Source organism: Opisthorchis viverrini (assembly GCF_000715545.1).
Source record: "Opisthorchis viverrini unplaced genomic scaffold opera_v5_1, whole genome shotgun sequence".
In the NCBI taxonomy this organism is placed as follows: Eukaryota; Metazoa; Platyhelminthes; class Trematoda; order Opisthorchiida; family Opisthorchiidae; genus Opisthorchis; species Opisthorchis viverrini.
The window spans coordinates 1,885,120-1,898,497 of record NW_008751657.1 but is presented as its reverse complement, the minus strand read 5'-3'; the positions used below and the strand labels follow the sequence as shown (position 1 = coordinate 1,898,497).

The 13,378-nt window shown below is 43.1% G+C and overlaps 1 protein-coding gene across 1 annotated transcript; it reads left to right on the top strand.

Annotated features, from left to right (window-relative positions):
- Positions 1 to 4,750: 4,750 nt before the first annotated feature.
- T265_00024 (hypothetical protein) lies at positions 4,751 to 9,190 on the top strand (the record flags this gene model as incomplete). The annotated part of the gene is made up of 2 exons (XM_009163681.1): positions 4,751 to 5,046; positions 8,764 to 9,190. The coding sequence occupies 2 exons, from the start codon at positions 4,751 to 4,753 to the stop codon at positions 9,188 to 9,190; spliced, it is 723 nt and encodes a 240-aa protein (XP_009161945.1).
- Between the last annotated feature and the right edge of the window lie 4,188 nt (positions 9,191 to 13,378).

Sequence of the window (13,378 nt, the reverse complement as noted above, 5' to 3'; positions counted from 1 at the left end):
CACTGTTCAACATTCAGGCTCTTTTACTCAAGATTCTTCACTTACGTTGGTCTCATATTATTTTTTGTGAGGACACCAGAATTATGTTTGCGAATCAGCTGTTTCAAACGGTAAGGATGAGGAATTAGTTATTCTGAATCAGGAAGTAAAAAAGACCAAATGCAGCTTCGTCCCAAAATAGCTGAGTTACTTTTAGCGCTCAACAACGCTACCACCAGTGCAAGGAGGAACGCTTGGTTCGTTGGTAAGCACGAACTATGTGATTACAATCCATTAGACACGATACCTCATCTGCACAGGGTTTTTGGAAAGCAAAGACTCTGAAGCGTCCTACAGAACTTCTCCGGACTTTCTTTGAATATTAAACACCAATAAACGAACACTGCAGAGCGGTACACAATTTCCGTAGTAGCGTCCACCTTCTATCGAATGCGGGGGTGAAGCTTGGATACCGGACCAGATGCCACTCGTAAGTTTCATCAGTGTCATACACCATTACACCGGGACATTCACTTTACTGAACAATCTTAGAGACATCCAGTCTACGTGGTTGAATATGCCTGAATTCAGTTGCAAAACTCATTTCCACTGTTCCTATTAAGTACGATCTCGATAAAATAATTTATGCACTACTCATAAAATTTCTCTGGGGGCTCATCAAGTAGGTATAAACTCCGAGCTTCCCTCGATCTTATGCTTTACTTAAACACCATTTGTAAGCTGTCGAAGCTTTTTCAGCAAACATGTAAGTAGTGCATTGTGTCAAGAAATCAAACTTCTATATCACGAATGTCATGTCAACTGAAACGTGAAGCGGCACTTGTGCAACACTTTCGGTTGGGGAGTGTTATAAACGAGAAGTTCAATTATAGTCCCTCTCTGACATTGCCGTCACGTTACTTTGGATGGGGGATGTAAAATAAAATTTGGCAAAAGAATCACAGATATGGACGTACGACCATGCACGTACCAAGTCAGCTGTGTCCTCGGTTCTTATTCGGGAGCCAAGCACATTAAGCTATTGGCGCAGTGCATAACGAAGGAGCTATTCCTGACAGACCACATTACTTAGCGTCCCTGTCCATTAAAAGCCGCCTTTCGATTGGGTGTGGAAACCCTTCTAACCATCTATCAATTTATTAAAACTCTCCTACTGACAATGAACTGTCCCAATGACTTAGGTGAACATAAGCAAGCCGCACAATTCCTTCAAGTTCCTCGTCTCCTCGGCCCTCAGTTGCAAACGAACGAAAACTTTGACTACAGATATCATGGTGATTTCTGAAATACCTTATCCTCAACTTATTTTACCCTTTTGATTTCCCGCAAAATGTTATCGATTCTAAAGGGGGAATTGTGAAAAACTGGCAACTGGTAGGGCCAGAAAATAAAACCCGCTGAACACGCACAGAAAGCTGGTGAAAAAGGCTGGATGCAACTATCGATGGTCAGTCGAATAAGTTCCGATAGCCACAATATTCTTCCACTTTTCGATCATCAGGTGCTTGTAACATAGAGTTGTCGAATAACCCATTCTGCTCCGATTTAACAAAACAGGTTAGTTACTGGCAGTTTTCCGAGGCGACCTTTGCGTTGCACGCTCTGAAACATTCTCCTTGAACATGCAAACCACCTGACCCTCAACAAAGCAACTCCGAACGCACACGCCGGCAACCCTGTAGATCAGCTAATGCTTTTCGCATGTGACGCCCAGTTCATTCAACTTTGCCGGCAACTTGACCTCAAACCTAGTGATCGTCTAAATATTTACTGTGCTGTTGGGTGTGTTGATCAAACGCAGAACATTGGGTTGTTTACGACGCTGCGTTTGTTTATCCGCGGTACTTCTACCGCAGATCTTTTCAATGTGCCTTCTGGATATAGTAAATTGCTAAACATGTGCGCACGGTGCTTCCTGGTCGCTGAAATCTTTTATCAGCCTCACAATAATGGACAGCGTACAAGTGTTTGGAAGGAAAACGATAGTGTGAATTTTGAAAACATTGGTTGGAAGGTGGTTCTGGAAGTCCCGTTGAAGTTGTCAGTTCGTTTGTATTCGCTTTCACTGCGCTACTGTTTAAGGTTGCAAACATTCCACCATTGGGCAAATCGTCGACGGTGTGCGTACGCACGAATACTACGTCTACTCACTGGTTGATGGTTTCTCTCACAACTGATGGCCCGGGGGATGCACACTCACTGGTATGCTGACTGACCTTTGTCTGTCCCTACAATAAGTCCTGTCTCTTAGTCGGTCGATCTGATGTTTTTTACCAGCTAACCATTCTGACTCAATTGTTGATCCCTATCTTGCAGTCACACTTGGATTGGGCCAATTTCAATAGCTCGGTTGAGTGAATTTGTTGCAGAACACCGGTGTGACCTCCATATTGGCAGTGTTTCGATGCTGGACAATTCTGTTTGCAAATAACTGACTACAGTGCCTGCGCTGGCCCGCCCGCTTTTCTACCGGTAATCCAGACGCACTGGCACGCTCCAGTAGCCGTAGTGGGTTGGTGCCAGCAGTTGCTTGTGTGAGCATTGTCACTGGTGTGTAGATGTTTTAAGTAAGACCTGGTTACAACGGCCATGTAAAAGTTGCTTTACTGGCGGATTAGCAAAGTCAACTTTGCTGACCACATGCATCTGATCTAAACAAAATTTTCTTGTGCTTTTGTATGGGTTCATTGGCGCTTTTACAGCTTCCTTGTCTTGCAGCAAACCACTTTGTCATGGTAATTCTCCTCTGCGGGGCTTTATCAAAAAAATCGTTTATACTACTTATTACGGGTTGCTTTTTGTGACAGAAAACCAATAACTCCACAAATGCAATTAGTGAAGTCCGCAACACAAACAAAACTTTGGAATAGTCAGACGGGTGGATTAGTGGGTTGAGCCGAAAGTTGTCTTGGATACCAAACAGGCCAACCTGGCTACCACTGCTTTTTCTCATTTATGTGGGGGTCATCGTGTCAATAGGAAAGTGTCTGAGTGAAGTAGAGGAAGGCTGCCAAAGTTTGCACATGTTCGTATGGTTGACACCAGAATTATGAGTATGGAATTTATGACAGTTGCTCAAATCTTCCTAGTTCACGAGATATGAAGAGCGAGTAAAACTCGTTGATAAAAAAAACAAACAAAATGTAAAGCAAGACAAAAAGAAGGAATTATTACATTAACTGGTTCACAGTTAGACAAAATTTTCTTGTGCTTTTGTATGGGTTCATTGGCGCTTTTACAGCTTCCTTGTCTTGCAGCAAACCACTTTGTCATGGTAATTCTCCTCTGCGGGGCTTTATCAAAAAAATCGTTTATACTACTTATTACGGGTTGCTTTTTGTGACAGAAAACCAATAACTCCACAAATGCAATTAGTGAAGTCCGCAACACAAACAAAACTTTGGAATAGTCAGACGGGTGGATTAGTGGGTTGAGCCGAAAGTTGTCTTGGATACCAAACAGGCCAACCTGGCTACCACTGCTTTTTCTCATTTATGTGGGGGTCATCGTGTCAATAGGAAAGTGTCTGAGTGAAGTAGAGGAAGGCTGCCAAAGTTTGCACATGTTCGTATGGTTGACACCAGAATTATGAGTATGGAATTTATGACAGTTGCTCAAATCTTCCTAGTTCACGAGATATGAAGAGCGAGTAAAACTCGTTGATAAAAAAAACAAACAAAATGTAAAGCAAGACAAAAAGAAGGAATTATTACATTAACTGGTGTCACAGTTAGGAGACCTGAAAAAACCCAGTGTAGTCGATCCGATTGTGACATTTTCAAAGCAACACCAGGTAGTTGATCAGTGGAAATTCAACGAACTGTAATGTCCGTTTTGTGGTAGCTTGTACGATCAAGGTCCGATCGCGGTGTAAGATGACAAACAAAACTCCTGGCAAACATTAAATGACCGTATCCGAGGTGAAGCCAATACCGCGGCATATTCTTTCGAACATGAAGAATAAGATAGTTCATCCTGTGGAGCAGACACTTCAACCGTTTGAACAATATGTTTTATAAAGCGCACAAAAGTGAAACATTATCCAAACCATACGCAAATGTTATCGTTTAATAAAAAGTGTTTTTACTGTTGCTCTACTGGTATTCGGTACATCCTGGGGAAACTTGTGCACCGTAGCTTGTGTTCATTAAGCCCTACATGAAACTAACTAGCTGCGGCCTGGTTTATTACTTTGATGAACGAAAGCAGAAGTACTCAGAGAAAATGGAGTGGATTTACAGGCATTTAGACACGGAATACGCCAGAACTCATGATATGAACTTCATCTTTGGTTTCTTGCGTGTTTTTGTCCTCTACGCACGCATGTCATCATCGCCGTTCATATCCAAATAACTCCCAGTACAGGTGACATCATAATTCCAAATTGATATCGACAGATGACAAAAAACCTAAAGTCATTCCAAAATTATCCGCCACTCGAAAACCCACTTTCGACATTGGCTTCTTTAGTTACTGGGATATTCTGTAGATAGCTTGCAACGAAACCAATACTATATTCTCCATGTCTTTTTTTTAAGTGGAATTTGACCGTGCAGTAGCCGAGATGGGATACAACTGACATCTGTTTTGAAAACGAAGACCACTTACTGTGGTCTGACTTATAACGTTTATTCATCAGTGTCTGCAGGACACAGCAATCTGTAGTTTTCCGCAGACATTTTGCAATGAAGTTGTGTGGTTGACAACGAGTAAGAGTAGCTCCGAAAGCAGGTAAAACTCCTTATGCAGCATGCATGCCATTCCGACCTCTACTGCAGTGAGCGTTGCCTTCTGTTCGAAACTGGTCGCGGTGGAACATGTCACCGAAACAGACCCAAACACGGCACAGCGAAATGAAACCGGCTACGCCGTGTTGTGCGACATTTGGGCCTTTCTGCCTGGAATCCAAGTGACTCTGCTCGCGAACGATTTGAAACGCTTCAGCACATGGAACTTAACCAATCTCGGTGGTGGAAAGGACAGCATGCCTAGAGAGTTTCACCGAGCACCGGGATTGTGTCGGCATGAATTCGTAAAGGCTGCTAGGTTGATCCTACTGTAGTGTAGTTACGAGAGTCGACATAATGCCCAAATGTGCTCGAATGTGTGGGAATACTGTCTCCTCTGGTTTACCCTGATGACGTTTGTCTTTTTTACACTCTTCTCTTCATTCAACTTCTTAATGAAGCGTTATTCCCTTGGTGTTGTACGATAGCTAAGCACTAACGTCTAACTTTGGTGCACTGCTAGTGATTGGGGTTCTGCCTCCACTAACACACAACTCACCGCCTGGCTGATGATGCATATAACCATATCTAAAATGGGCTTTCTGCTTTTCGGATTGGGGATCCGCAACAGTAGCATTGGAAAGAAAGAGCTTGTCCTTCACAATGTAAGGGTGAGCTCAAACTCGGTTAGCAAAGTTGGGATTGCAATTTAAATATGGCTTTTTTCAGCTAGTTTTGAACGGCTCGGAAGTTGTCGATGCTTCCTAATGCCTCATGAAGTTACTTTGTTGTTACTTCTGTCGTTTCAGTTTTTGTTTTGTTGTTTCTGTATTTTTCGAAGTGTTCCCTTCCCCTACACCTAGAAAATCATGGCGCTCCTTAAAGTGACTTTTCTATAGAAAACAAATTCTGTAGACTTCTGGTAAGAAAATATGCTGTTTCCTCCATTGTAGTGGATTCACTTTGGGGATCTTCATTGAAAGGGGTTTTTAGGACCGTCTACCTACTGTCAAGCCGAAATTGAGGCCAAATGAGTATAAGACTTGCGATCCTGCTGGCATATTGAAGGAAGATTGTGACGAAATTGATGCTGAATGCATTGATATGAAGATCATTTTGTTGAGGTGTATTCAAGTGAAACGCGCCTACTCCCTGCAGTTTCGGCCGACGCCCGCGAAATTTGGCAAGGAAATGGAGGTCTGTATGATGTAACGTCTCTTCGCAACCCGACACTCTCACCCATGTTCTTTATCAGTTTTCCAAAAACTAACATAACTCTAGAGGTACATTCTGGCGGTACGTAAGCCTTAATTTGTTTTAGGCTGAAGAGTATCCAAAACACCACGCCTATGGCAAGTGCTGAAGGGTCATTTGAGCTGTTTGTCACAACCTCATAAATCCTGATGAAAAGCCCAAATGCAATTGTCTGGTTGCAGAGCACAAGAAGTCAACCAGAAATGCGAATGGGAGCATCTTGTTTCATCTTACAGACAGCCAAGAGTTGGTTCGGAAACACCGATTTGTGAGGGTCTACCACGAATGCACTTCGATCAGGATTTTATTGGCTCTCTTACCAATTCGTCAACCTGAATATCCACCAGTTGATACTGGATAAATTAGTCCGATCATATAATTAGGGTGACATTAGTCTATTTCAAACTTAGCATTCAAATGTGCATCCAAAGAATTTGTTTGAGAAACACGGGTGCTGGGTGACGGGTGCCAAGAGATGGCGGTTTACGAAAGAACTGTGGAGGTGGTCAGTTACCACCATTAACACTTCACCATGAACGCTTATTTCAACTGATTTTAGAGCTGCGAAGTTAGTGTGTATTATCACATCTTACGGTGGTTTTGCCAGGCAGTCACACCTGGAGATGCATTCTGAAGCCAATACCACAAGCACAGTCATCGTATACATCAAACGGGATGATCAATAGGAATGATCATAGGAATGAGACTGATGAGAACAATGACAATGGGGCGCCGATGATGTATCAATCACGGTCCAAAGCGTTTCTAAACTGAAAACCGCACCGCTGGACTTCTGATATACTAGCCCAGGAGCATTCCCTGAGCCTCAGGATCACTACTCTACTCTCCATGATAACCTTAAAGTCCTGGCCCATTTTTAAACACTATTTTGCCAAGATAACGACACTAGTTTTACTGACAGAGTACGAACGAAACATGATGAGGCATAGAAGTTCATTAATTCACCGCGATGGTTGTCAGTCAGGGATGGCCTGGCTACCTGGGAGGTAACTGCAACTACCTCGGTTCACCAAATAGCAATCCGCTCCAACCAACAAAAGTAGTCCCTGATAAACGAAGTGGCTGTTAAGCTCGTATGCATCAAGCTACGCCGCGGAGATTAAATTACCCACCATACGGGAAGCGACATCATGAAACAAAGGATTACGTTCAAACACTCGATTATTCGTTCTGTTTTTCTCAACAGATACACATTTCCCTTAGTCCAGGAGTTAGGGACATCGGAGTCAACCGTAGCAAGCGGAAGTTCAAGTGAAGTTCAATTCCACTTTTATTTGTAGTATCAAATGAGACATTTTGGCTATACTATGAGCCTCTCGAACTAACAAACGCGGCAACACAGCACAACAAGCAAAATTTGACTTGCCTCTACCGATGGTTCTTTTTTCCGCGACTTTTGTCCCTGATTTCATGGTTCGCCGTGCCATTTTCCAAACCGACTGTCACTAGTCAACACAACAGTCATGTGACAGCCTTAGTTCCTTATAAAAATATACTTGACTGATTGGTGAATTCTCCCCAAAATAGCTCACGGAGGCTGGAGGAACTAACAGGAAATGGAACGAAATATCAATAAAGCAGTCTAATTTTTCAAAAGCCAGTAGAATTGTTTCCCACTCCGAATTATTTCTAAGCAAGACGTGATAACAACCAAGTTGAAAGCTTGCAAGATGAAGCAAAGGAACTTGAATTCACTGACGTCGTACGCACACGAAAGGTAGACGACCGTCTAGTGTTGACGTTAAAAACTTAAACGATCAAATCCTGTCACATTCATCTGGTTAGTCAAAACTGGGAATTGATGCGTAGTGGGGTGCTTTTCAAGGGTCACCCGCTTCCCCTATATGACTGTCACTCTCACTTTAATATGAAGTCATCTTAGCCTAGATCAAATTCGTCGGAAAAAGCCGGACCTTAGATTGATTTAACATTCTTCAGACTAGGAAGTGTTTTCAATTGAATAGATGACCATGCGGCCAATGGTCAATAACCCCACTCCTCAGTAAGCCTCCGCGCATACTGTAGCAAGATGCAAGCTGATTAATGTTGGCAGCACTAAGGCAAACTTGTTGGTGTTAAAATCTGCATACGTTGTTCCATAAGGCTTTATCATGGATTGAAAATATTTCATAAGGTTGCTTAATTTGTCCAAGCTGCGCATCTTCAAAAATGATCCACAATGCTTCTCTGATCACCAAACCAAAGACCTATTTGAGATGAATAGGAAATACAGCAGCTGGTTGTGTTCGCAGTATCCCTCTTGTATTTGTCTCGCTTGAAAGAATAAACTAATGTTACCCTTTCCTTAAGTAATCCGCACTGATCCCTCATCTTAAATGTCTGCTATCGTCCGATTCGCCAGAATACCAGCCAGGCTGATTACACGTTAATTTTCTGCTTTCTATCAGTTTGCATCTCCTTCCGTGGCACACATGTGGTCCCTTGCATGATCATCACCCGAACGGATTAGATGAGAAAGTATACGTCACAGATCTTGTCCACTAAGTTTGAACAGTTCAGCGGGCAATCAGTCACCTCCACAGATCTATCCGTTTTATATTCAAGAAATTGTTGTTTATGATCCTTCTATCTTTTAAGGCTCATCTGTATCGTCCCTATCTGTACGTTTCGGTATATGATTCAGCTGGTCCCATTATCTTTCCGACGGGCTGTCGAGTGATGCGCAGAAACGAAGCTTTCAAACAATCGAGAATCTCTCTGGTAAACAACTGACTGTTCAAGAATAGGATGTTCTTGTTAGGGGACTAAACTTGAATCTTGAAGACGCCACCAATCTGGAGTTCTTGGCCAGCCTGGAGGCAGCAGTGAAATCCGCCGAACTAGATGAGAATGTTCAACAACAACTCCATCAAACTGTTGTACCGGCCATCACACGAAACAGAGCTCTCAGCCTTCTCTCAAACAAGGAAAAGGAAGTATTGAAGAATTTGAGGGAAAATGAGACCATCATCATCACACCTGCGGACAAAGGACGCATGACCGGTATCATGGACAAATTGGACTATGTAGACAAAGCAACTGCTCTGCTCAACGACACCACCACGTATTGCCGTCTGGAGGACGACCAAACCAAAAAAGTTGCGAACGAAATCAATGAAAACCCGAAGCGACTGAAGGACCCCCAAAAGCTCACAACTGAAGAATATTGGCGAATGAGAGCCATATAATCCAATGCCCCACGTTACAAGGAGAACACACCACTAGAGCCAACTGTGGCACTTCCAGGCACAACCTTGCAAATGAACTATGGGTCAAGTATCTCATCAGTGGATAGCAACACTCGGTTAAAAACGCACAACAATTCTGGGATAAGCTAAAGAACGTGCCAATAGAGGAGGACAAAACAATGGTCTCATTTGATGTCAGCTCACTGTTCACATCAGTGGATCTCCATTCCACAAGGACAACAGTCGCTGAACTACTGGACAGTCATGGACCTCCCAGCGGGTCTCTAAGAAAACAAGAAACCTGCGAACCGCTCAGCCTCTGTTTGATCACGTGCTTCGAATTCAACGGTAAATACCACGAACAACTAAAAGGAACACCAATGAGATCCCCAATTTCAGTGTTTATCGCCGAGAGTACAGCGCAAAAACTGGAGAGGATTGTGTTACCAGATAGCAACTCAAAACAGTGGATACATTACGTAAACGATACCTTTGTCAGCATCAAAAAGAGCGAACTACAACGAACAATCCAAATAACAAACATGACACCATGTTCACGATGTAAGAAGAAAACAACAACAAGCTGGCGGTTTTAGATGTCCTCGTCACAAGGTTGCCAAATGGACAAATGCAAACGAAAGTCTACAGAAAGGCTACGCACACGGATCAAATTCTGAACTACCCTAGCAACCATCCAAACTGCCACAAACAAAACTGCCTTCGGAACCAATTCAAACAAATTGAAACACACTGCACCACAGTAAAATCCAAGGCAAAAGAAGAGAAACTCTTATACAAAATCTTTCAAAGTAATGGTTACCCGAGGAATTTCATCTGAAGCTCTCTGAGAGAATGCCATTTAACCAACTTGGCAACTGGAAGCGCAAGCAAAGCAACCACACTACCATACACAAAAACATTTCGGAGATGACTGCAAGGATAATTCGACAGCATGCCGTAAGAGTTGCCCACATACTGACTGACGCGCTGCGAAGAGGACTATCAAAACCAAAGGAGATACTTAACGCACTGGAGAAGACAAATGTAATCTACAAAATTAAATGCAAGTATTGTGAAAAACGCTACATGGGACAAACAGGGAGGGGACTATCAACAAGAGTCAACGAAAACAAGCTCATCACTAGGAAACACGACCAACCCTCGCTCATCTCTGCACACGAAGATGGGGAAGGACACAAATTCGATTGGAATGACGTCAGCATCCTGGGCCAAGGAAGAGCAAAGAAAGAACGCGAGTTCATGGAGCCTTGGTGCTCTACTGATGTAGCATTGAGATTGATCCTGTTTATCAACCTCTGAGGACAAAGGAAATCCAGAACCATAAAACCCGGAGCCGAACAGGGATTCAAAGAAGAAATCAATAGAACTAAAAACTATTAAAATGGAAGGTACGCCACCAACCAGTGGAAGAACAGGGAAGCCGAACACGACGTAACACAGATCACGAACGGAGCAACCGGAAGAGGTAATAATGGACAGCATTTTCAACAGCAGCGTGGCCTCAGCAAGAAGAAAATACAAACCACAACGCAACACAGATAATTATCGTACCAACCAGGATCCGAGTGCAATGATTGTCAATGACCAACCAGGTTACATCTCAAAAGCTGCTCTTTGTTAACTGTATAAATGCAAGCACCAAGAAATGGATACCTACCCAACAGTGCACTGAAGATGTCTCCTCGAATGGTGACGAAACGCTTGCAGACCAATCGCCAAGCTCGGCGAACAGATCAACAGTCACTGATCAAATATCAGCCTTCAAACAGCTAAAATATTCTCAGGTTTGTGGGCTACTGACCAGTGAGGATTCCATGAGTTTGGAATCCACAAACACATTTCAGTGCTCTAATGAACTCTTCATGGAGACGGCGATCTGAGAACGACTGGATTTCTTCAACGCGTTTTATCTAACGTCCATTCTTCCACTTACGAAATCTTTCGGTGAGGTTACTACCTGCTGTATGGTATTCATTGTGATTAGAGTTATTTTTATCAAACCAGCCGCTTTTGGCGGATTTAATATTTCATCTTCAGCTCAATTTCATGCATTTGCCTTTTCCTTTTAGTTCCTTCTTCGTCCACTGATTCCCGTAGATTTGCTTCTGCCAGTCTAACTGCCATTCAACTCCTGAAATTCCATTGAGCATGGCGAGTTTCTCAATTTCCTGACATCCAGCACCATGGATCACCTCTGGGTGCCACGACGGTGTTGTCTTCTCGCATTCAGCGACATGAATGTTTTTTGGTGAGGGGAACGTGAAGTCAGTTTGTCGGGAACAACATGATATCCGTGTCGACTACTCATACTGCCCCTAAGAGCTCTTCAAAACCGGTTGCAACTTTTGCTCTGGGGCTCGTTAGGTAGTGCAGTCCGCAAGTTTCCGTCAACTCTATGTTCTATTTGAGTAGAAATTTCACGCTCATTTGCACACAAACTTGGTTTCTACGGGTGACTTACCTGAATAATAGCTCACTGTAAACTAAATACCCATTGGAAAGTAGCTGTGTCTGGATAACAGCACAGGGGAATCCAAACCATCCACTGTTTGTTTACATACTTCGAAATTCACAGAATACAATAAGCGAGGGTATATATAGTAACTCCCATCATGAAGCTGTGATGATGGTAGCTCGAACCTGAATTTTATGAAGTAAGCTGGTCATATCCATGGGAGCCGACCTCCCCTAAGTCGAGACCTGTGAGATGAATCCTGAATTTGGCATTTCTCGATAACCTGCAGTTGTCCCAACAAAAAATACACACACTGTACCCGTGACGCAAACTACCGCCTCCACAAAGACCAGGATACGTGTTTAACGAAGTGACGTTTAAGTGTTAGTCCCAAATTGGGTACCTCCACCAGATGATCGGGTGCCCATGACATGAATTTTATCCGCGTGGCGCACAGCTACCGCAGTTTATCCGTCTGCAAGAAGCGTCTTTCGTTTGATACCACTTGTGGGGACTTCTTCGAGGATTGTTCAAGTGGTTAGTTTACACCTGGAAGGAACTGATTATCGAAAGCGGTCACTTTTTTGTGAGCCGTTGCGGGTGGTTTTTAAAAGTACAACCGTGCACCTGCCCTATTTTGAAAGACCACTTCAAATGGACCAACAGAAGGCGGTCTCTGCGAGCTGGACTGTTCTGAAAGAAAATCCACGGCCACTGAATTCCATGAAAATGGACAAATAAAAGCTCACGATAGAGACTTTAACCTCTGAAGACCACTATACCACAGAACCCCAAACTAGAACAAAGCCTGATGCACATCGATTCCATCACCTACCAAATTGGGGATTGGACAGCTCACTACTAGAACCATCTCCCACTGGACTGACCCCAAAGGTGGGGTAGAAACACAAAGTGAGTTTGTGTACAACTATGGTGCCATTACTATTAAAGTTTGTAAAGTGAAGACTTCTTGGCGTAGGTCCATCAATTTAACACGCTAACAATGTCCATGGGTGATAAAGGAATTTTTATAAGAGGGTTTCGTTATTCTGTGGGTGTTGTAAAGGATGGTATCGACAATATTACACTAGGTTTAGTGTATCGCTGTATTACTATCAGAAGTTGAGGCAGTTTTGAACGTAACTTCTCGATCACCTTGCACGTTCTAACGCTCTGGCAATGAGGTCTATTTCACTCGATGATCTTTTTCAGTTGCGGCCGCATATCTTTCAGTTCATGTCCTCCCTGAATCTGGGGTGATTTGCAATAAATAGGGATGGAAAATGAATTGTAAAGGAGTACACAGGCATGAGGAGGCAGAGATTACCCTCGAACCTGATTCTGGAATAGCCAACAAATCATCGATCCGGAGAACCGAGTGAACAAGACTACGGACTACCCGGGTTCGGTCGCCACATGGACGATAATAATCTGTGCACATTTTTTATAAAAAACAAAGAAGTATGAAGAAAAACTTTATAATCTGATCATAATTAGGCTATGAACAACAACAGGTATGCGACCGCTGCCTTCTTTGTCTTGCTCATTACGACTAGCTGGGCACAAAGATTTCTATCGATCTGTTTTAATGCTGACCATGACGAAAGAAGTTTTCTACATCACGATTGCTTACACATCTCTCCACTGAAGAGCTGCTGCACTCTTGTCAAAGCATACAGTATGCACTCCTAAATTACGGTCTTCCGGCTCTT